Source organism: Nelumbo lutea, chromosome 6, assembly GCF_056320005.1.
Source record: "Nelumbo lutea isolate HS-2025 chromosome 6, American lotus-T2T, whole genome shotgun sequence".
NCBI lineage: Eukaryota > Viridiplantae > Streptophyta > Magnoliopsida > Proteales > Nelumbonaceae > Nelumbo > Nelumbo lutea.
In genome coordinates this window covers 28,869,109-28,895,048 of record NC_142689.1, presented here as the reverse complement: position 1 = coordinate 28,895,048, position 25,940 = coordinate 28,869,109, and the positions used below count along the sequence as shown (strand labels likewise).

The 25,940-nt window shown below is 40.3% G+C and overlaps 1 protein-coding gene across 3 annotated transcripts in view; it reads right to left on the bottom strand.

Annotated features, from left to right (window-relative positions):
- The window catches only part of LOC148848229 (structural maintenance of chromosomes protein 6B-like), a 118,792-nt gene that overhangs the window by 15,956 nt on the left and 76,896 nt on the right, over nucleotides 1-25,940 (bottom strand). For 2 of the 3 annotated variants that reach the window (XM_088952397.1, XM_088952399.1), the window contains exons 18-21: nucleotides 23,811-23,942; nucleotides 23,602-23,716; nucleotides 23,385-23,470; nucleotides 23,205-23,300 (exon numbers count right to left, since the gene is read on the bottom strand). In XM_088952397.1, coding sequence (XP_088808523.1) covers nucleotides 23,205-23,300; nucleotides 23,385-23,470; nucleotides 23,602-23,716; nucleotides 23,811-23,942 — 429 coding nt within the window. The remainder of the gene's footprint in view (nucleotides 1-23,204; nucleotides 23,301-23,384; nucleotides 23,471-23,601; nucleotides 23,717-23,810; nucleotides 23,943-25,940) is intronic. The other variant, XM_088952398.1, reaches the window with a different exon arrangement.

The following is a 25,940-nucleotide window of genomic DNA, read 5'->3' as shown; positions in this document are numbered from 1 at the left end:
TTCATAAAATATCATTCTATATTTTGCATATTTTACAATGTTTCCACCATGTCTATAATTTTTACAATATTTCCATACGATATTTCTGACATTTCCAACATGTTTCCTATATTTGGATGACATACATATCCACCAACATCGACATTTTAAACCATGCATCCAATTCCCATTTTCCAGATCTTGGATATCTAGTTCAACCTCTACTGCTGTTAGGTAACCAAGTTTACCATGACCTCCTACAAACATGCTTGCAGATTCAGCCCATTCTAAATAATTGTTCTTGTCCAATTTCACTTTACTGATTAGGGTGTTCAGACCATCTCCAAGACTAATTACACTCAGACTAGGGTCCCATCCTTGCTTGTAATCGAATCCATATAGTGATAATCTTTCAAGGATGTTGCAAAAAATCCACTAGGATACGCAACAAAGGCTCTTAGGGTTGATCTTCCTACAACACTATGCATATGTGTATGGAATCTCCTACCCTAGAACTAATAGAACATGGAAATCTTCATGACACTCGCTCTAAATCTTCCAAAAGCCTAACCAAACCCAACTACCCTCTCTAGGAAAAGCCAAGTGCTACTTTAGATTGATCCCAACCTTGCTCAAATTCAGGAGAAAAATTCTCTGATTTTCTTGACATTGGGGAAAATGAAACTTCTTGAACACCAATCAACCATCGATAAGTTTGTTGAAGATTAATTAGTTTTATGATGTTTTTCTGAGTAGATGTTTTATGTTAGTTGTTAGATAGGAGGTGGGGACCACAGTAGTTATGTGAGTCCAAATTTTATTATGTTTTTGAGTCTTATATATGTTGTTTTATGTTTTGCCACCCCATAAGGGCATAGTTGTCTTTGTACTGCTCTATTATTTTTAGTATAAATAATAAGTGAAGGGGGCGGCCAAATTATTCCTCTCTTTCCTTTTCAACTTCTCTTCTTCTCCTTCTCTCTTCCTTGTCTCTTCAAAAACTACTTTTCTTTCATATTTTTTAATTCAATAGATTTCTACTAGGTATCAGAGCATTGGCTAGGGTTTCTTGAAGCATTCTCATGCAGCTCTAGATCAACTGACTGCATTAAGTAATAAAAGGTTTCTTGGTGGGATCTAGTCATCAGGAAGGTGATCTACTGTTCGGCATCAAAATCAAGAAGAAATGGAGTACGGGGAAGAGTCCCAGAAAAGTTGGACTCTTTGTTTTTTATCTGATCTTTGGCGCCCAAGTATTGTTAGTTTTTTTTTTTTTATTTTCTAAAGATGGCAATTTGGTTTCTGGAATTTTTTGAGCCTCCTAGAGTGATCGATTCACTCCTCTGTTGGGAGGCATGGGGAGGAGAGAGATTTCTCTCCATATAGGGTTTCTTCTTTTGGAAGGGTTGGTTTCTATGTGTATGATATTAAATTGTTTTTGGAAGGTCTCCAATCTATTTTTTCTTATTGTTGAACAGTTTGAAGTAAGATGGAGAGTTGGAATACCGAGATGAAATCTACCGGTATTGTGGGACTAGGTGTTGGGAGGTTGTAATGAAATTTTTGGGTCTGGGACCATTACTACAAAAAAACTTGATTATTATTTGGAGTGGGCACAATCAGCTAAGATGGCTATTGATGCCTGTGGAAAATTAAGGTATCTCACTGGGGAGAAGAAGAAACCTGATACAAACTCTTCCCGATGGGTGCAGGAGAATTACATGGTAATGCCCTAATTGTGTAATTCTATATAACCTCATATTGCAAAAAAATTCCTAAGGGATAATACTGCTAAGGAGATTTGGGATGGAGTGACTGAAACCTACTCTCAGAAGCAAAATGAAGCCAGAGCCTATCAGTTAAGAAATCATGTGATAATTATGAAACATGGAGAAAAACCTCTTGTTGTGTATTTCTCCATGTTGAAAACCCTATGGCAGAAAATAGATCACTTAGAAACTATGGTATGGGAAAGTGTAAATGATGCAACAACCTATCACAAACTGGTAGAGAGGAATAGGGTTTTTGAGTTCTTGGCAGGGCTGAACCCTGAACTTGACATTGCTAGGCAGCATATTCTTTCTAGGGAGGGTGTGACTCTCTCAAGCCTATGCCTTTGTCTCTGCAGAGGAGAGTAGGAGGAATGTAATGCTGAGACAGCCTGGGATTGACCAGTCGGCTATGGTTAGTACAACAAAACCTAAGCCGAATGGAGACTGGGGGAGTAGTGAGACTAGAAGGGAAGATAAGGACTTATTGTATGATTATTGCAAGAAGCCTAAGCATACCAAGGACACTTGTTGGAAGCTTCACCCAAATCTTATGCTTGCCCGAATAAGGAACAAGAAGGGAAATGCAAATGTAGCCACTACAGGAGACTCTTCGGCCCCTCTTTCCCAAACTAATTGGGAATCCATTGCAGTAGCAGCAATGAGAACAAAAATGGAGAGGTTTGGATAGCTTATGAGTAAGAAAGATTCACCTACTCTAGCCTTCCAAATGGTCAACAGAATGGTGAGATTGATGATCTCAAAAAATCATTGCAGAAAGAATTTGAGATCAAAGATCTTGGTGAGCTCAAATACTTCTTGGGGATTGAAGTTGCAAGATCCAAGCATGGGATCTGCATTTCATAGAGAAAGTATGTACTTGACCGACTGTGGGGGACCAGGAAGCTGGGGACCAAACCAGTAGACGCTCCTATTGATCCAAGCATGGTGAGCCGAGTGCTGTATTTGTGTATGACACAACCAGATATTTATTATGCTGTCAGTGTTGTTAGTCAGTACATGCATGCAATTCGAGTTTAGCACTAGGAAGCTATTGAGAGAATACTTGTGTATCTGAAAAAGCACCCTGGCAAAGGCATTCTTTTCTCGAATCATGAGAATTTGAAGCTAGCGGGAGAATACCTTTGTAAGTGGAAACTTGATCTCCTGGAAGGATAAGAAGCAAGCGGTTGTGGCAAGGTCAAGTGCAAAGGTTAACTGGCTGAGTATAGATCCATGGCTCATGGTGTCTCAGAACTTCTTTGGGTTAGATCTCTTTTGAGTGAGATTGAGGTGAAAGCAGAGGAACATATGATGTTATACTGTGACAATCAGGCTGCAATCAATATTGCCCACAATCCAATTCTGCATGATAGGACAAAACATAGTGAAGTTGATAGACACTTTATAAGAGAAAGGGTAACAACCGGAGAAGCTTGTTTGCCTTATGTCTCTTCAAAGTTGTAGCTAGCTGATGTTCTCACTAAAGGGGTGGCAAAGAACAAGCTTGAACATGATCTACACAAGTTGGGAATGTGTGACATTTACTCCTAATTTGAGGGGGAGTGTTGAAGATTAATCAGTTTTATGGTGTTTTTCTGAGTAGATGTTTTATGTTAGTTGTTAGATAGGAGGTGGGGACCATAGTAGTTATGTGAGTCCAAATTTTATTATGTTTTAGAGTTTTATATATGTTGTTTTATGTTTTGCCACCCTATAAGGGCATAGTTGTCTTTGTACTGCTCTATTATTTTTAGTACAAATAATATGTGAAGGGGGAAGCCAGATTATTGCTCTCTTTTTCTTTTCAACTTCTCTTCTCCTCTTCTTCTCCTTCTCCTTCTCTCTTCAAGAAACTACTTTTCTCTCATATTTTTTTAATTCAGCAGATTTCTACCAAGTTCTTGAAAAATCTTCTAAAACCAAGTCCAAAGCAATCAACTGATCAGCCCTTTCAATCTCTAATGCAGATTATTGATCCTAAATTTGCATTAGGTCTTTTGGAGACATCTGAAGAGAAACCTTCTCTATTAACAACTTGTATATCTTCAAAGTTAGATTTAGTGTTTAAGAAATCTGATGGAAAAGAACCCAAACTAGTTGGGTTGGTTCTCATTCCAGGATCTGGTACCAATGGCTCGGTTCCTGTTCCTGATATATTGTCCCAATTATTGCCGGTTTGAAACCGGTACATATAATATTAAATAAAGTAATATAATATATACATATTAGTTGCATAGTACTTTCAACAGGTTTATTATAATTGGGTCCTTCAGGTCAGACATGATGGTCCCAAGAACAGATCGGTTCAGTTCTAGGTCTAAAATTGCAGACCCTATAGGGTCAGGTTTGGTTCCAGGTCCTTAATATTTCTTGTCGGGTCAGTTCCGATTCTACCTAAACAAGGGGGAAGAGAAGAGAAATTTGTGAGAGCATCGGAAGTGTGAGGTCGTACATGCATATACATACACATACGTACATACATATATAATCAAGGTTCAAAATATCGATAGAATACACCCATTACAAGGTGCATCGTATCAGATCTTTGAGTGCTGATACACATGTTTAAGGTGCTTTCATGAACTCCTTTTTATTAAATAATATATAGTTAATACTGAAATTTGAAAATAAAATAAAAGGTGCATCAGTTGAAGTACCGATACACCTCTGCTGATACACTGAGGTGTATTGTTACTTTGAACCATGTATATAAAACAATATATAAAAAAACAATAATGGGACAATAAAACAGAGATTATTTCAACATCAACTTAGACTTCAGTGTCTATTTGCAGCTAACAAAATTCAGTTTAGTCATTCTTCTATATATTTACATTTTATTTAAAAAAAATCTTCTAATTATAGCATCCTTTTAATTTACTATTCATAATAATGCCTACACTTACTTTAAGTGCACCTTAGGCATGGGTGAGGCACATTTCAAGGTCTACCTCACCTAGGCCCAGTAGCAGCCCCTTTGAAAAGCACACACCTAGTGCCCTTCCGCCCCTCAACTCAGGCATGCACCTTCGTTAAAATTTTCATTGTTTTATGGCTATGTCTGGTGCTCAGGCATGTCTTTTGTACAATTTAAGAATTCAAGACCCTAGCATGGAGTTGTTTGGGCTTGCTTCAAGGGGATTGGCATAAAGGCAGCTCGTAGAATTAGGAACCGAAGATGTTTAATGTAATCATTCATGGAGAGAGACAGATGAGAGAGAAAGAAAAGAAGAGGAAGATATGATTGAGAGAAAACGAAAACCTTATTCTGGTTGCCGCCAGTTCATTATTTATATTAACTTAATATAAAAAGAATGGAAATTACAAGTATGCCCCTGGCGGCACTCCCTAGAAACAAACTAATAAGAAAGAAAGAAAATAACTAACTGAGAGCATCTTACGAGTACAACCCATTAACAACTATAAAATAACAATTAAATAATCCTCACAACACTCCCCCTCAAGTTGGGCTGAATATGTCTATCATGCCCAATTTGTCACATAACTCATTGTGCCGCGAGTATCGAAGCCCTTTTGTGAGAACATCAACGAGTTGTTCCTTGGAGTTGACATAAGGGATGTAGATTTCCCTTTTTTCCAATTTTTCCTTTATGAATTGTTTGTCCACCTCAATGTGCTTGGTCCTCTCATGTAGGACAAGGTTGCTGGCGATGTTTATGGCTGCCTTGTTGTCACAGTAAAGAGACATAGGATTGTGAACAACAACTCCAAACTCCCCTAGAAGATTTTTTAGACAAAGGACTTCAGCCACCCCATGTGCCATAGCTCTATATTCAGCTTTAGCACTTGACCTTGCCACCACACTTTGTTTCTTGCTTTTCCAAGTCACTAGGTTTCCTCCCACAAATGTGCAATACCCACTCATGGACTTTCTGTCATCCATAGCACCTGCCCAATCAGCATCTGTAAAGACTTCCACCTTTAGGTGATTATGTTTACTGAATAGTAGACCTATTCCGGGATACTTTTTCAAGTATCTAAGAACTCTCTCTACTACCTCCATGTGTGGTTTCTTAGGAGAGTGCATGAATTGGTTTAGAACCCCAACTGAATAGGCAATATCTGGACGGGTCATGGACAAATAAATCAGCTTTCCCACTAACCTTTGGAACTATTTCACATCTTTCAGAGGTTCACAATCACAGTCACCCGACTTGTGGTCAACATCCATGGGAGTATCTGCTAGCCTTGCACTTAATTTGTCTGTGTCCTGTAATAGATCAAGGGTGTATTTCCTTTGAGAAATGAAGATACCCTTTTCTGAACGGGCGACTTCAATTCCAAGGAAATACTTCTAGGGACCTAAATCTTTCACTTCAAATTTAGATGCAAGGAATTGTTTCAATTTTTGTGTTTCTGAACTCCAACTTCCTGTAATGATGATATCATCCACATACACTATCAATACAGCAACCTGTTCCTGACATCTCTTCACAAAGAGTGTATGATCAAACTGACATTGTTTGAAGCCCACCTGCTAAATTCCCATGTGAAACTTACTGAACCAAGCTCTAAGAGATTGTTTCAAACCATAAAGAGACTTTTCCAGCTTGCACACCTTATTTTCACTTCCCTTGGCACAGAATCCAGGGGGTTGAACCATGAATACTTCCTCCTCCAAGTCACCATTCAAAAAAGCATTCTTTATGTCCAGTTGATGCAATTCCCAGTCAAAATTAGCAGTTAATGACAGGAGAACCCTAATTGAGTTCATCTTAGCTACTGGAGCAAAAGTCTCGTCATAGTCAACCCCGTATACCTGTGTGTACCCTTTGGCTACTAAATCTTGCTTTGTACCTTTCAACTGTTCTATCTACCTTGTGCTTAACCGGGAACACCCATTTACACCCCACGGGGTCTTTCCCCTTTAGAAGATCCACCAATTCCCAAGTTTGATTTTTGTGAAGAGCATTAATCTTCTCCTTCATGGCATCTGTCCATTCGGGGAATTTTAAGGCTTCTGCAACATTGTTGGGAACAAAGATGCAATAAACTGCAGATAGAAAGGCTTGGTATGAGGGGGAAATGTGATCAAAGGAGAAAAACTAGGTAATGGGGTATTTGGTAGTGCATGACCTGACTCCCTTTCTTTGAGCAATAGGAATGTCAAGGTCATCCACAGTAGGAGTAGGGGTATCAATAGGTGCAACAGGGATTGGACTTACCTCCTACGAGTCTAATGGCGTCGGTTGCTCAATGTTTGGCTGCTCCACATCTCTATCACATTGCTGATCTCTATGACGTGTACGTTGGAAGACACAAAAGGGAGCAAGGTCTGGAATAGAAGGAAGAGAGACTTGGCGGACCTGAACCTGCTTCTCCTCTTCCAAACTACTACTCTCCCCCTAAGGAGAAGCAGGGAAGAATGGCTCAAACTCAAAGGAGGACACATCCATAGACACAAAAAACTTATGACTAACGGGATCAAAGCACCGATACCCTTTTTGAGATGAGGGATACCCCAGAAAGATACAAGGAATGGACCGAGGGTCTAACTTACCTCGAGACGGAGACAAATCATGGACAAAGGCACGACAACCAAAAACTCTCATGGGAATGAAAAATAAAGGGGACTGAGGAAACAACAACTGATGAGGGGCCATGTAGTTCAACACTTTGGAGGGCATGCGATTGATGACATAACCAGCTGCAAGTATAGCATTCATCCAAAACCTTTTTGCAACATTCATGTGTAACATCATCCTGCGAGCTACATCAAGGAGGTGTTTGTTTTTTCTTTCTACAACACTATTTTGTTGTGGTGTTCTAACGCATGAGCTCTTATGAATAGATCTGTGGGAGGCAAAGAACTCATTGAGCTCACCATGGAAGTATTCTTTTTCATTGTCGGATTGGAAGATCTGTATTTCAACATGGAATTGCGTAAATACCATCCTCTAGAAGTATTTCACAATCTTTGGAACTTCGTCTCTATTACGCATAGGGAATACCCATGTATAGCGAGAGTAGTCATCGATCAATGTGATAAAGTACTTATATCCACCCTCAGAGATTACAGTAGTAGGCCCCCATACATCAGAATTACACAACATGAAAAGGAACACTTGATCTTTTATTATTTGAGTGAAAAGTTGTTCTACATTGTTTGCTCAACTTACACGTTTGACACTGGTACTCTGACACTAACCATGACTTAAATAAAACTGGAAACAAGGACTTTACTATTTCAAAAGAAACATGACCTAACCGACTATGCCACAAAAAAAAAAAAATTGACTCTTATTTGACCGACTATGTGACTCTGAGGATGACACCGAGAGAGTTGTCGAGAATGTAGACACCGTCCACTAGGCTCCCTCTACCAATCTTCCTCCCAGAAGTTAGGTCCTGAGAAACACATGAGCCAAGAAAAAAGGTTACACTACAGTTGCTTGTGATACTACTAATTGAAAGCAAATTTATAGGAAGTTGAGGGCCATGCAATGCACAATTCAGGTTAAGGCCATGGGGAAGAGATATTGATCATTGGCCTGCAATGGAAGAGAATGAGCCATTTACAAGCCTCACTTTATCCCTTCCTGACAAAAGGCTATAAGTCTAAAACAAGTTCGGCTTACCGGTCATGTGGTTAGAGGCCCCAAAGTCAATGATCCCAGGGGAACCAATGGGAGTGACATGGAATGCAGAAGTCGTGTTACCTGATGTAGATGCAAATGAAGTAGGAGTACCAGTGACTAAGCTATCCATCTGTCGCAAAGCCCTACCATAAGACTCCAAGTGGTCTCTGAAGGAATTCATTATATCTTCCTTGGGGTCAGAATTAATAAGGTGGTCCCGGGTAGTACCGGCAACCTGAGTATCTTGGGTTGCCACATGTGCTGCATTGTGTTGTGTTCATCTTCTTCTGACCTTGCCCTTTACCCTGTTCTTGGTTCTTCACTGCCCACTTGGGTTTCCCATGAATGTCCCAACATGTGTCACGTGTATGCCGTGAGTGCTGATAGTGGGTACAAAACAATTTGTCTTTATCATTAGCCTTCTTGGTGTCACTTTTCTTCCCCATTATGTTATCACTCATTGCAGCCAAAGCAACTTGTTGCTCCCCCTCGGCTGTAACCATCAACACTCCGCCCACTTTCTTCCAATTGAACAAGGGAGTATACCTCGGGAACCGACGACAACTCTTTCTTCCTAGGATCTGAACTCTCAAGGGTTCATAGGTAGGGATCAATAACAACAAGAAGGCAAACACATGCTACTGAGAAACCAACTTCTTGTAGGCCTTAGCATCGTCATCATGTTTCCACTCTATAGCCTAATAATGATCCAATTCTTTCCATATGGAAGTAAGGGCTGAATAATAGGAAGACAAACTATGATTACCCTATTTACAGGTTGAGGATTCAGCTTGCAACTGGTAAACCTTAGCTTGCAACTGGTAAACCTTAGACCATTTAAAGGGGTAATGGGCAAGGGAAACATCATGTTTTCACCACCCATACCAACTGTGCTGCGGGTCGGTGTAACCCCTGATGAAGTTGAATCATAGTTTGCCAAAGTACTGCTGAAATCAGTCAAAACCCCACACAACTATACAACAGCCACAAACAGAATACCAACCCTCAAGAAATTTACTTCTGGGATGTAGAAAAGAAAACAAAAAGCTGCTGAAATCAACTCTGTGATGGTTCAGTCACTAAACCAGCCCAGTAATCAGTCCAACACCAACCAAGGTAGACATTAGAATAGTATACTATCAGTCCGACTACAGCCCATACAGTCTAACAATCCAGCATCCAAACGAATGTATAAAACCAAGGAATAGGGCCTGCACACCATTGGCCAAAAACAAGAAACAAGAACACATACCCTGTCCAGCACCTGTACGAAGGTACCAACCAGAAACTGACTTCACAGCATCGAACAGAGAATAAAGGGAGTCTCCATCTGCATCGCCCATCTTCAACTAGGGTTTCCTTGATATTACGACCAAGGAAGAACCCAAAGGGAGAGCCGCAAGTAGTCTGCTAGGGTTTCTCTATCTTCCACGTCCAAGAAATCAAAGAAGGAAAAGAAGACGAAGCAGGTTCAACTAGGAGAGACCAAAATTCTTTTATAGCCCAGAACCTTGCTCTGATACCATGTAATCATTCATGGCGAGAGAGACGACAGAGAAAGAAAAGAAGAGGAAGATATGATTGAGAGAAAACGAAAACCTTATTTTGGCTGCCGCCAGTTCATTATTTATATTAACTTAATATAAAAAGAACGAAAATTACAAGTATGCCCCTAGCGGCACACCCTAGAAACAAACTAATAAGAAAAAAAGAAAATAACTAACTGACAACATCTTACGAGGACAACCCACTAACAACAATTATAAAATAACAATTAAATAATCTTCACAACATTTAACAAATTAACAGCATGCTAATTATTTGAAATAATATGATATCAAAAGAAACAAAGAAATTGAAAGTTTGACATGTTTGAATTGTTGAGTTCTTGAATATATTTTAAATTTATGTTTTGGTTTTGTTTATGCATTTTCACATTGAATATGTTCTATATGTTATTGTAGAGAGGATGGGCCGAATGGCCCATAAGATGTTCTTATTTCTTTATGTTTCTATTCTTTTTGTTAATGGGCCTTTATGTTTCGTTTTGTTTTTTGTTTAATTAAGTTAATCGCCCAATTAAGGGCCTACTTGTAATTACAAAAAAATTGTAATTATTTTTAATGAAAAGATTAGGGAAGGGAGAGAGGTTCGAACAATTCTTCTCCTAAACCCTATTACAGCCAATCTCTTCTTCTCTCTTTGATGCTGATATCCACCATATTTTCACACTTTTTTAAATCAACCCTCTCATTCTTTTGGATTGTTTTTCTTCTTGGTATCAAAGCGGACTCCTTTCTTCTTCCTTTTTTCCCTTTTTTTCTGACACACAGTGTGTATGGAGAGCTCAATTGAACGAGTGATTGAACAAAGTATCCAGTCCAATTGGTAGTGGTCTTTTGGAGAAAAGGAAGCTGTCTTGTTCATTATTCTGACAGTCCTTGGAGTTTTTGCCCAAAACCCTAATCAACTAGAGAATTTTGATTGCAGGCCCCACAAGGAGCTTCACCTTGGCGCTCAGTGACTGAAGGGGTTCTTTTTTTCTATCTTGAAGACAAATCCAAGTCTTGTGTAGTTCTATGAAACCTACAGGGAGCGGCTGCATTTTGCTTATTTCTCCCGGGTTCTGGGTGAGACGTAGATGGTAGATAAGACTTCATAGAGGTTGGTACTTGGTGTCTGCTTTTTCTTGTCTTCCTTGTGTATCACAGTTGTTTGCACTCTCCCTCCTGTCCCTATTGAGTCTCCACTTGAGTCTCCTATTCCTGATGAGTCGAGGGGGAACAATCATCTCCTGCTCCTTCCAATATTCCTATTCCTCCACCATTACCGCCTTGTCCTCTTTTTATTCACAAGTGGTACCAACGGCAAAGGACCAAGAGTGAGCAGATTGTTTCCTCTACATTACATGAGGCTCCTACACTTCAAGTTCTTGAAGACACAAGTACCAATACCACCCCCTTACAGCCTCCCTTCCTAAATCTTGATGTCCCTATTGCTATTAGGAAAGGTAAACTGAAGTGTATTGGACATTGCATTTCCGAACATCTTTCATATGGCCTTCTTTCTCCTTCATATTATGCCTTACTTTTTTCCATTGCTTCTAACCCTATACACAGGTCTATATCAGAAGCTCTTACTATTCCAGAATGGAGGGATGTTATGAGAACTGAAATAGAGGCTTTACAGAAGAATGACACAGGGGACGTGGTTGATTTGCTTGAAAGAAAGGAGCCAATGGGTAGTAGGTGGGTGTATACCATCAAATATCATGTTGATGGCTCTATTGAGAGGTACAAAGCTCAATTGATTGCAAAAGGCTATACACAAACTTATGGGATTGACTATATAGAGACTTTTGCACATCTTGCAAAGATGACATCGGTGCGGGTTTTGCTATCTTTGGCAGCTCATTCAGACTAGCCTCTTTATCAACTGGATGTGAAAAATGTATTCTTGAATGGAGAATTACATGAGGAAGTTTATATGTCCCTCCCACCAAGGATGTAGACATGGAGGGAAAAGCGTGCAAGTTGAAGAAGTCTCTCTATGGGCTCAAACAGTCGTCTAACGCGTGGTTTGAAAGGTTTAGGGCTGCTCTTGTTAACTTTGGTTACATACAGACTCAGTCCGATCATACCCTCTTTGTAAAGAGGAGAGGTTCATTGGTGGTATATCTCATAGTCTATGTTGACGACTGTTGGTTCGGCTGTCTTAGTTTGTATGTTTATCTTTGTTGGGTCTTAAGTCATTAGTTATTGGGCCTTAGTTACTGGGCCTAATCTTATTTAGTGTTTATTTTGACTAGGTGTCCCATCACTAATCAGGGGCATTCTTGTCCATTTATGTAACATTATGTAATGTCCTTATATATAAAAGATTAGGGCTGGCCGAACACATTACTGCCGCCCATTTCATTTCTGTTCTTCTTCTTCCTCTTCTTCTCACATTCGACAGCCCTATTTCAGCAAACATGGTATCAGAGCATTGATCTTTCGACTAGTTACAACAGCCACATCTTCTTCTACTCACAGGTAACTCTCCCGTCTTTCTTGTTGGTTGCTGCAAAGAAACCGTAGGGTTGGTCGTAGAACACAGCTAGACCTACATCTAGGGTTTCCCTTGGTTGTAGGGCCCAAGGGGAGTTAGACCCAGAGGCTGATGCCCTAATAGACACAGTACAGCAGACTGTAGCCATTCGGCTAAGATAGATCTGTGTAGAACAGATCTAGGCGGAAGGACTGATCTCAGCAGTCCTAGAACTGTTCATGGGTGAGGTTATAACCTGCGATAGCAGTGCTTAGCACACAGTAGAAGCCAACACAGCAAGTTGCAGTGTAGTACTCTGTGACAGCAGTAATTTGGGCAGAGTGTGCAATGTTTCAGCTCTGGGTCTGGTTCTCAGGACTGAGTTTATAGTGCAGCAAGTTCCGTAAGTGTGAAACAGTTCTCCATACATTGCGGTTACAGTCTTGACACTTACAAGTAAGTGAAGATGTCTTCAATATCCGGAGAATTGTCTTCTAGAGATGTTAGGGCTTGTGGGAGGTCTCCTAATCTGGAGAATCCAAATTTGCACAGCCTACAGATCACAAGTGTGTTGATGGATGAGTACAACTACAAGTAATGGTCTGTCTCAGCCATGCTTTTCATCACATCCCGTGAACTCACTGGTTACTTAGACGGGCAGAAGAAGGAACCAGAAGTGGGAAGTGCTGAATATGGAAATTTGCGCAAAGAGAATGCTACAGTTATGTCCTGGCTACTTGCCTCAATGACTCCAAGAGTAGCCATGACTGTTCAACATTTTTCCACGGCTGCCAAAATATGGGAAAAAGTTTCTAAAACCTATGAGCAAAAAAAGAATAATGCCAGAGTTTACAGACTGAATCAAAATATTACTGCCTTGAGGCAAGGAGATATGAGTATTGCAAAATATTTTGCTACACTAGAAGGACTATGGGAAGAGTTAGATCACCACCTTATCATTGATTAAGAGAGTGCCGAAGACAAAGAAAAGCATGACAAACAAATTCAAGAGGGTAGAGCATTTAAATTTCTGGCTGGCCTAGATCCTATATATGAGAGCATAAGATCCCAAATTCTGGGAAGGGATGAAATGCTAGACTTACATCATGATTACTACCTTGTGAGGAAAGAAGAGCTGAGAAGAAAAGAGATGCAGGTTGATACTCAAACAAAACTAGCTAAACAGTCTGTGGAGCATTCGGCCCTAATCTCTACAAATCAAAGGGGAAACAGGCACTTTGACAAGAGACATCTGAAGTGCACCCACTAAGGCATGTGAAACAGACCTATTGGGTTCTCCATCCGCATTTGAAGCCAGCTGCATTAAGGAAAGATAAGAAGCATCTGAAGGGTCAATCTGCATGTGTGAATTTGGCTATGGGTCAAAATGATGATGGTTCAAAACACACATCTACAGTTACTTCCTCTTCCATGGGACAGACTTCTAATTCCCCTCGAACCGGGTCCTTGGGTTTTACTGCCGATGAGGTAGAAGTACTTAGTCGGGCCCTAGCCTGTCTAAGGACCAATTCTCTTCCATCCTCCTCCCTTGCCAGATCAGGTATTGTCTTTGCCTTTAGTGCAACTAGTTTTATTGATCCTGCCTCTTGGATTATTGATTCTGGTGCAACTGACTACATGACACACGTCTTCTCAATTTTCTTCCAATCATTTAATGTCTGGCCAAGATAAAATGAGGGATGCTGATGGTTCTCTCTCTACCATTTATGGGAAGGGAGTGGTTGACCTAAGCAAGGACCTCTCACTAAAATTTGTCTTGCATGTTCCCAATCTTTCTTCAAATCTCTTATCTGTTTCAAAACTTACCAAAAATTTGAATTGTAGCATAACATTTTTTCCTACTCATTGTGTCTTTCAAGACAGATTGACGAAGAGAACGATTGGGAGCGGTCATGAGTGTGGAGGTCTCTCCTACCTTGATGCAGACATCAATTCGGCCTTGCAAACATCTGCTACTTGTAGTCAGTCCAATGTGGAATCAATAGCTAGGTTACATCTATGGCATGCTAGGCTAGGTCATTTACCTTTTTCATCATTGGAAATGTTGTTTCCAGAATTATTCAAAGGTGTTTCAAGTCAAGAGTTAGTTTGTGAAGCCTGTCAACTATCAAAGCAATGTATAACTATTTATTCAACTTCAAATAATGAAATTCGAGCTTCTTTTGACTTAGTCCACTCTGATGTTTGGGGTCCTTCTCCCATTATTTTTGTTGATGGCTTTCGATACTTTATCAGTTTTATTGATCACTATTCTCGATGCACATGAATCTACTTATTAAAAGCACGAGAAGACGTGTCGCGGGTAACCATGACATTTTGCAAAATGATTGAAACACAATTTGGTACGAAGGTCAAACAATTCAGGTCAGATAATGTTGCAAAATACTTTGAAAGGTCCTTCAATCTATTTATGGAGGATACTGGAATGATTCATCAGTCATATAAGGCTACAAAGGGAATCTTTTTGGGGTACTCCCCTACTCAGAAGGGATACAAGTGTTATGATCCAGTCACCAAGAAAAAATGTCACAAAGGATGTGGTATTCTTTGAGTCTCAATCCTATTTTCACTCTTCCCAGAATCCTCTTCGGGGGGAGACTAGTGGGATGGAAGAGGATTCTTCTGTTCCCCCATTCTTTGTACCTCTCTCGACCTCAGGTCTTCCATCTTCTCCTCCTGATCCACCTAGTTGTGGTATCCCGGGTGAATCTAGTAAGGCTCCCATTGTACCAGCTACTACTAGTGATGTCGCAAATATTACTGAAGTCTCCAGCAGGCTGCAAAGAGATATCAGAATCACCTACAACAGAAGGGAGAAAGGTCCTCTAACTCATGACAGCGACCAATTGGACTCGGATCAACCTGTCTCAGAAACTCAAGGCAATCCTATCAGTTCCTCTGACTTAGATCTACTCGTTCTTGTACTATCAAGCACCCCATTGCTGATTTTGTGTCTCACTCACAGTTGTCTCCTCGTTATTGTTCTTTTGTGTCTGCTCTATCTTCCGTGCATGTTCCTACCAGGTATACTGAGGCAGTATCTGACCCAAAATGCAAAGAGGCTATGGATGAAGAAACGAAAGCCTTAATGAAAGCAGGGACTCGGGAATTAGTGGATCTACCAGAAGGGAAAGGCACTGTTGGATGCAACTGGGTGTTCACTGTGAAGCACAGGGAGGACGGGTCCATTGAGAGGTACAAGGCTAGACTGGTAGCAAGAGGGTTTACTCAAAAAGAAGGGATTGACTACAAAGAAACTTTTGCTCCAGTGGCAAAACTCAACACAATCCGAGTTCTACTATCATTAGCTGCAAATTTCTCATGGGAGCTACATCAGTTGGACGTGAAGAATGCTTTCTTGAATAGCGACCTGCATGAATAGGTGTTCATGGATCCTCCACTAGGTTATTGTTTTGGCAAGAAGGTATGTAGACTGAGAAAAGCCCGATACAGCCTTAAACAGTCCCCTCGAGCTTGGTTTGAGAAGCTATGTGGGGTCATGAAGAAAGGGGGTTACACTCAAAGTGGGGCAGATCATACCCTATTCATAAGGAAGAGAAATGGCAAATTTACGGCACTTATTGTCTATGTGGATGATATGATAATTACAGGGGATGATCAGGAAGAGATTAAAAGACTAAAGGAGTTTTTGGTTGCTGAATTTGAGATCAAAGATCTGTGCCAATTGAGATACTTTCTTGGCCTTTTTAGCCTTTTCCCTTATCTCCAGTTGAATGATGGAAAATCAAGAGAAACCCTAGACTGGGTGCGCAGAGAATAGAAATCTAGGCAGACAGAAATCTAGGAAAATCCGAGTTGCTCTGATACCATTTTATGATTCGGCCTGCCTTGGAGTTCTATTTGTCTGAGATCAGTCACGTAGAGAGAGGTAGAAAGGTGGAAGAATGAGAGAGAGAGAAAAGAAGAAAGTCTGGTTCGAACTGGAAGTTAAAAAACCTGACTCCCATTCGGCCAGACATGTGCATTTATTATTAAAATAAATGGAAAAGACATATGTGCCCTTATTTAAGTAAGGAGCACTGGTTCTAACATAATATTACAGATCAACAACCTTAATATAAGTATAAAGACAGAAATACCCCTTATGCTAACACTCCCCCTCAAGCTGGTGAGTATATATAATATAATCCCAACTCGTTACATATGTAGTCCACTCTTCCCCGACTCAACCCTTTTGTAAATAAGTCTGCCCACTGGTTTCCTATATTAACGTATGCAGTGTCTAGCTCTCCATTCAGCACCCTCTCCCTCACAAAGTGACAGACAAACTCAATGTGCTTGGTTCTTTCATGAAACACCGAATTAGAAGAAATATGAACTGCAGCCTGATTGTCACAATAGAGTTTCATTGGAGTATTGATGTTGTACCCTACTTCCTGTAGAATGTTCCTTAGCCACACTAATTCACAAGCAGTATACACCATAGCCCTATATTCTGCTTTTGCACTACTTCTTGCCACAACTGTCTACTTCTTGCTTTTCCATGTCACCAGGTTACCCCCCAGGAAAGTGCAATAGCGTGTGGTAGACCGTCTATTGAACATAGAACCGGCCTAGTCAGCATCAGAATACCCTTCTATTTCAAGTTTTCTGCCACTTTTGTATATCAAACCGCGACCCAGAGCCCCTTTTAAATACCTCACAATTCTCATAGCTGCATTCCAAGGAGGAATCAGAGGTTTCTGCATGAACTAACTTACAACACTAACCGCAAATGAGATGTCTGACCTAGTAATGGTTAGGTAGTTCAATTTACCTACACGTCGTCGGTATCTGCCAGGGTCTTCAAACACTTCACCCATATCACTACTTAGCCTAGTATTTGTGTCCATAGGTGTTTCAGTTGGTTTAGCACCCAACAAACCTGTTTCTTCCAGCAAATCAAGCACATATTTCCTCTAGCACAGATTAATACCATACTTAAATCTCGCTACCTCTATCCCCAAGAAATATTTCAATTTACCAAGATTCTTTGTTTGAGAATGATCCTATAGATAAATCTTCAACCTGTCAATACCCATGTTATCATTCCCGGTAATAACAATATCATCTACATACACCACCAGCAGTATTCTTCCTCTCGAAGTCATGACTGATAGAATGATCAACTTGGCACTGTTTCATACAAAACTTCTTTACCACCTTACTGAACCTACCAAACCATGCTCAAGGAGACTATTTAAGCCCATATATAGTCTCACTTAGTTTGCACACCTTACCGTCCTCCCCCTAAGCAATAAACCTTGGAGGTTGCTCCATGTAGACCTCCTCGAGTAAGTCACCATGCAAAAAGGCATTCTTCATATCAAGTTGATATAGCGGTCAATCATACATAGCTGTATAAATAGGTTTGGGAAAACCTTTTCGCAACCAATCGCGCTTTCAGGCGTTCAACAGTACCATCAGGCAGATACTTAAATGTATAAACCCATTTACAACCAACAGCTTGCTTCCCAAGAGGAAGAACGGTGAGGTCCCAAGTATGATTATGATGAAGGGCTGAAAGTTATTCTTCCATCGCACGGCACCACCCTGGAGAGGCAAGGGCTTCCTAGACATCCTTAGGGACAAAAACTGATGATAACAAGGCGACAAACTGGCGATGGGAGGCGGAAAGGTGAGTAAGTGAAACATAATTAGAAATAGGATAAAGGGTGCAAGTGCATTTATCTTTCCGCAAGGCATCGGGAAGATCAAGATCAGATGCTGGGTTCGGGTCTGGAGCTGGATCTGTCGACAGTGATGTAGCCGGAGTAGTAGCTGGTGCGCGTGGGCGATGCGTATACACTTGACGGATAGGTGGGCGTTCACAAGTGGCGGCACTAAAGGCAAGGATTTGGTCACAGCTGGAACAAGGGGAAGAGGGTCGGCAACAGGGAGTGGAAGAGGAGGAGGTGACGAGGAGGAAGAAGTATCACCAGACTCCAAAAAGAACAGAGTAGACTCAAAGAAGGTGACATCAGCACACACAAAGGATCGCCGAGAACTAGGATGGTAACACTTATACCCTTTCTGGGTCCGAGAATAGCCAAGGAAGATGCACTTGAGAGAACGGGCATCGAACTTGTTCCCAGGACCCAAATTATGGACAAAGCAAACACACCCAAATACCCTAAGAGTAAGAGGAGACGGAGACAAGGCGAGAAATAGGATCATAAGCAGAGAATGACCATCAAGGATGGACGTGGGCATCCGATTAATCAAAAAGCAAGAGGTAAGCACCACATCCCACCAAAAGGGTTTGGGAACATTCAGGTGATGCATGAAGAGTCGTGTTGTTTCCAAAAGATGGCAATTCTTTCTCTCAGCCACCCCATTCTGTTGTGGGGTGTAAGTACATGAGGTCTGATGTATAATGTCGTGTTGGTCCAAGTATTCTTGATGAGGATAAATATTCACAGCCATTATCAGAACGAAAAACTTTAATGTGAATACCAAATTGATTACAAATCACAGCATAAAATTTTTGAAAGATGGCAAACAATTCACTTCTTTCTTTCATTAGATAGAGCCACGTCATCCTTGAAAATCATCTACAAAAATGACAAAATATCTATACCCATTATATGACATCATTTTATAAAGACCCCAATCATCGGAGTGAATCAAAGAAAAAGGACTCGACACACGGTTTCAACCCTAGAACTAAAGGGAACACGATGGTGTTTCCCAAACTGACACAACTCACAATCCAAAACAGAAAGTTGACTCAAAGACGGAACCAAAGACTTCAAAACTTTCAGCGACAGACGACCAAATCGACAGTGCCACTGAAAAAGGATGACTGGAGAACTATTGAAGTTTTTCCACCACCGTCAAGGTAATACAGTCCACCAGCTTCATGCCCTCCACCAATCTTCATCCCCGTCTTGAGATCCTGAAAAACATACATAGAAGGATAAAAAGTAATGGAGCAATTAAGTGATTTGGTCAGCTTACTAACAGATATAAGATTAAAAGCCAATGTAAGAACATACAAAACTGAGGATAGGGATACAGGGTCTAGGTCAACATTACCAACCCCACAAATTGAGGATGTGGAACCAGATTGTGATGTTGAGCAATGAGATACGGAAGAAAACACACCTGGAGTTCTAGTCATGGGATCGGAGGCTCCAGAGTCGATGATCCAGGGATTGGGTGTGGATGCCAAACAAGCCATACTTGAGTGAGCGAAAGTAGTCGTGTTCAACTATGATGTGGATTGGATAAACCTCTCATATTCATCACGGGGAACACTCACCATCTCCTTCACGAGACCATCTGTGGATGTAGAAGGCATCTGATCAAATGAACGATTCTCCTGTCTAAAGCTAGAACTGGTGTCACTAGTCACAGCATGATTGGCCCAGGTTGAGGGTGGACCATGTAGACCATAACAATAGTTAATGGTATGTTCATCCATACCACAACGAGTGCACCTCCTCGAGCTTGAGCCACGTCCTCTACCACGGGCTCCCCCTGAATCTCTGCCCCTAGTAGGACCACCATCACGATTATAAGTAGGCCAACCATTGCCACTTCGGCCATACACCAGACCACTACTCTCACCACGGCCAGACTGAGCTCCCCGAGCTCCACCTCTAGCACCACGGCTTCTCGACACAGCAAAGGCAGATCTATCTGAGATATTAGAGTTCTCAGTAAATCCGATTGAAGTCCTCCGGAGTCGAGCAAATACCTCTTCTAAAGAAGGGAGAGCTGACCCTCCTAATATCTGAGCCCGTACTGGTTCATATTCAGACTTTAGTCCCACCAAAAATCTAGTCACATCAAGTTGTTCTCTCTGTTGTTGCTGAATCTTGACATCAGAAGTGAGAGGATGATATACATTCAACTCATTACGTATGTTCCTCATGTTGGCATAATACTCCTCAAGACTCTGATTGCCCTGTTGCAGATTAAAGTACTCTTGATAAAGCTGATAAACTCTAGTTGTATTGTCCTGCCCCGAATACAATTTCTTCGCATGGTCCCACACATCTTTGACAGTGTCAAGAAACATGAAATTTACACTAATCCTGGGTTCCATACTATTCCATAACCATGTGATGATCTGAGCATCCTGGGTTTCATACTCGTGAGAGTCAGTGGAGGGTTTCTCCTCTCTTATGTGTTTTACTTTCTTCTTTGCCTTTAGAAAGACTTCGACGGATTTAGCCCAAGGCACATAATTCTCTCCATTTAGTTTAATGGAGGTCATCTGAACATTTAGGTAGTCTGTAGGCACCATCACATTAGATTTACAATCACTGTTATCTCCCATTTTGTTATCACCGATTCTGCACACTTGTTGAATTCTATTATCACTGAATTCTGCACACAATACACGACTAGATCACACTTGTCACACTGATTTCAGCACTTGTTGTTGCTGAAAATTGTACTCTTTACACCACAAACCCTACTCCTACGGCTACCTGAAATCTCACCACTATATGATCACAACTCTTCCTTCGAAATACACAAAAACAGCATAAACCCTAGCACGCTACTGTCTGAAACCCCAGCATACTTCCTATTTGATCCATAACAGAAATAACGCATAGAAATCTCTTACCTTATCACTAAAGGAACCACACGAGCAGAAAACCAGTCCACACAAGACAGCCACAGCAACACACAGATCGGCCCTCTTCTCTTCATCGATTAGGGGAGGGCTTCTTAGAAACCACAGCAACCGACCACACAAGACACGACTGGAGGCATAGAAACCTCCAAGGGGAGAGGGCGATCACTCCTTTTCAGCCCTTTCCCTTATCTCCAGTTGAATGCAAGAAAATCAAGAGAAACCCTAGACTGGGTGCGCAGAGAATAGAAATCTAGGCAAACAAAAATCTAGGAAATCTGAGTTGCTCTGATACCATGTTATGATTCGGCCTGCCTTGGAGTCCTATTTGTCTGAGATCAGTCACGTAGAGAGAGGTAGAAAGGTGGAAGAATGAGAGAGAGAGAAAAGGAGAAAGTCCGGTTCGAACTGGAAGTCAAAAAACCTGACTCCCATTCAGCCAAACGTGCTTTTATTATTAAAATAAATGGAAAAGACATATGTGCCCTTATTTAAGTAAGGAGCACTGGTTCTAACATAATATTACAAATCAGCAACATTAATATAAGTATAAAGATAGAAATACCCCTTACGCTAACAATCTTAAATCCTTCCTTCATACAAAATTTGAGATCAAAGATCTGGGGGAGTTGAGGTATTTCCCTAGTATTGAAGTAACTCGATCTAAGGATGGAATCTTTATCTCTCAGCGCAAATATGTGCTAGACTTGCTCACTGAAACAGGCAAATGGGTGCAAGACCAGTGACTACTCTTATTGATATGAGTCACAAACTTTCTGCATCTAAGCGAGAACTGTTGAAGGATAAGGGAGTGTTTCAAAGGTTATTAGGAAAACTACTATATCTTTATATGACTCGGCTTGGCATTGCATATGTTGTTAACTGCATTTTCCAGTTCATGCATGCTCCCAGGGACACTCATATGGAAGTAGCAGGACGGATTTTATGTTACTTAAAGAGTACTCCTGGGAAGGCATTCTTTTTTGCTAAGCATGGTCATATGAAACCGGAGGCTTACACAGATGCTGACTGGGTAGGCAACATTGATGATAGGAGGCCAACTTCGAGATACTATAATATGGTGGTAGGTAATATTGTTTCTTGGAGAAGCAAGAAAAAATATGTTCTTGCTAGATCTTCAACTGAGGTCGAGTATAGGGCTATGGCTAATGGGGTTTCTGAGTTACTTTGGCTTCAATCCTTGATGGAGGAACTAGGTGTTGAATATGATAAGCCATTGATGCTATATTGTGATAATCACGCCACTATCAACATTACCCACAATCCAGTGCAACATGATAAGACTAAGCATATTGAAGTTGACAGGCATTTCATCAGAGAAAGAGTGGCTTCTAGAGAAGTTTGTCTACCATTCATTACATCAGAAGAACAATTAGCTGACAATCTTACCAAAGGAATCTCCAAGGCCAAGCTACAACATGATACTGGCAAGCTGGGCATGATTGACATCTATGCTCAGCTTGAGGGGGAGTGTAGAGAGGATGGGCCGAATGGCCCATAGGCTGTTCTTATTTCTCTATGTTTCTATTCTTTTTGTTAATGAGCCTTTACTAATGGGCCTTTATGTTTCTTTATGTTTCTTGTTTAATTAAATTAATCGCCCAATTAAGGCCCTACTTGTAATTACGAAAAATTTGTAATTATTTTTAATGAAAATATTAGGGAAGGGAGAGAGGTTCGAACAACTCTTCTCCTAAACCTAATCACAGCCAATCACTTCTTCTCACTTTGCTGTTGATATCCACCTTATTTTCACACTTTTAAAATCAGTTTTCTCATTCTTTTGGACTGTCTTTCTTCTGTTATGATTATATATTTTAATTTGACATATAGGCACTTTAAAACATTTAGTTTATAATTAAAGTGTATTTTTTAATTAATATTATTTTTAATATTTCTTGATTTATTTGTATTTTTTTACATTAACCTCGCCTTGCACCTCAGGCACAAAAAGCCCTTTGTGCTTTTCTTTTGCACCTTGCACTTTTAAAACAGTAGCCTTCTCCCAACTCTATGCAGTTACATGAATCTTGTTCTGTCATTCTACCACATAGCTCCGTTAAGTGCCAGTTTAGTTGAAAATCAATTAACAGGAATTCACAAGCACCGCTATGCAGCAAAGGATATGCTGGTCCAGTCTCCACGTGCTATTCTACATATACAGTTCAGAAACACAAAAATGGTGGCATATACCTGCCGCTTGACTTGGAGCTCCTTACATGTTGCCTCTGCTTCTTTTACATCTGGAAGAACCTTGTTATTCATGACACCTTCATAATGAGCTTTCTCCTGAGATGAAAGAGTATAAAATTTAGGATATACCAATCTCCAAAGGAAATGATAGCAACTAGATTTAAAAGCAGAAAGAGAAACCATCTCTAGTGAACGCAGATCTTCTTCAACTTGCATCAATTCCTTCTCTGCTTTCTCAAAGGCATCAATGTCCCCTTTTGCCAACTCTACAATTTTGTTAAGGACATAACAAGAAGTAAACATCAAGTACAACAACAAAAATAAGAACAATAAGAATGATGACAATATAGAATGTAATGAAGATGGGGGCTTCTCAAATCTTCATTTACTTGCATACCACATAAATTCTCAAATGATGATTTTAGATTGCTTGCTTTTACTTCTGCTTCAGTCATCCTTGCTTGGAGATTCTCTAATAACACTTCCTTTTCTTGAATTTCTTCCTGCAGTTTCTACACACCATTCGAGAAAGAAGACAAAAGTGTAAACCAACCACCAATTACATAATCAAGAGTTGCCACTCTTAGATGACAAGGGAGAACAGACCAAAATTTCATGCTGGAGCTCATCTACATCAGGTGTGGGGAGCAAACTCTTTTCAGCAACATATGAATTCCTCACATCTTGTAGAGTTAGTTCCTTGATCTTTAAATCCCTCTCTGCATTTTGGCGCCGCCTCTAAAGGTAGTAATGAAGAGAAATGGATGATTAAGTTAAAATCTTGAGTATAGTATGTCATGTAAACTGATTACAACAAAAAAAAAAACTCTGGTTGAATTGAACCATGTATATGATTATTATTCTAAAGTAGAAGCCTAGCAATCAAGTGTATAAAATATCATTCAATCCGTATATTCAACATCAAATAACAAGAAAGATTGTTTCATCGAGAACTTCTTTCAAAAGAAAACAGCATTCTGATATAGGTGGCATTTGATAACGCTTAAACAGCATAAGTCTGAAAAAACTTAATTTTCAGACTTCTGGTCAGTTTGAAACATTCTCTAAACACTATGTCTGAATGAAGAATTAAGATCTGAAAGATTCAGTCATTGGACTAGCACGAACGCAGTTAGACACATTTCAGACAATGGCCAATGACTGAAATGCCCCTAAATAATTTCAAAATGACTCAATTTTCCCACTTTTAAACCCAAAATTTAGCCCTAGATACCTTATTCTCCACTTGAATGTTGCTGGCGTAACCTTGTTCTTGACACCACTGCTCGTCGTCATCAGCCATGACCATGAAACAGGTAGGTTTCTTCCACTTTCACCATTTTTCTTCCTACACTTTTCTAAGCTGCTGCTCTTTTTTTTTTCATTTTTGGCAGTGGCTTCAAGCCCAATCACCTTCTCCTCCACTTGAATGCTTCTAGTATACCATTGCCACTGCTCACTGTCGTCAGCCATTAACAAGTAGGTTTCTTCTGTTTATACACCATTATTCTTCCTACACTGTTATCCGCCACTGCTCATTGTTTTTCTTCGTTTTTGCAGTGATTCCAAGCCCTAGATGACCTTCTTGTCGAGTTCTGAAACAGGTGCATTCTCCACCATTCTCAACTGCTATTTTTTGTTTCTTCATTTTCATTTTCATTTCATTTTATGAAACTAGAAGTCTTTGGGGTGGGTGTGGGTGTGGGTGTGTGGGTGGGGGGGGTGGGGGGAGTTGAATCCTATACAGGGGTTTGGCAGGGTTTTGGTGTGATAAAAATATTGTAAATGTCCATTTTATTTAAAAGGGTTTTGGTGTGTGTGTGTGTGTATCAACCAATCTATTTCCAATGCTAAAATAGTAAATTTGACATTGTCAGACGTTGGAGAATTGCTCCAACTCAAAAGATCACAATTTTTCACTCTCTAAAAAGCATAAAAGCATTTCTGCTGCTTTTCAGAATTCAAATCTGAATAATAGCTCTATGACTTTTTAGACATCAGACTCCAAAGTTATCAAATGCCACCTTAGTCAGTTGTCCACATCAGGAGATTAAAAACAAATTAAAACAAATAGATGCAGATGCATGAGGCAAGGCTGATGTAGGACCGCCTTATTTGATACCATTTGATGTAAGACCAGCTACTCTGATGTCAATTAATGTTGGATCACCTGCTCCAACATCAATTGATGTAAGCCCAGCTACTATGGTACTAAATGATGTAGTATGGTTATGATGCAAGCATGAACTTGAGAAGGTATCGGTTGGCTAGAATAGGGTTTTCAAATTCATTAATGGTGGAAAGTAGATATTAAAATAGTCCATTTTCCTTTGAAACCCAATAGTATTTACCTATAAAAAGATCAAGCAGTACATGTTACACATTAATATTTTATAGGAAAAATACAATTTATTTTGCAAAATTAGTTGTTCATTTATGCCAAATAAGAAAGTAGATGAAGGAAAATGCTACATATAAGTGACCCTCAAGAATCCATGCAGTTTGGAATATGATATGTGTCTGACACAAACACTTAATCCACTTAGAAGAGCTGAAGAGTCCACACAACACTAGTTTGGAATGGATAGTTGTAAAGGGTGGCCAAGTTTGATGGAGTTCAGAGTGCATCTTACACAAATGAACAAAAATCCATTTTTGTAAAGAAAACCCAAAATCCTGGAATATAGATTCTAGAGGGAGTGCAAATAGACCTGTTCACGGGTCGGGCCAGGCTGG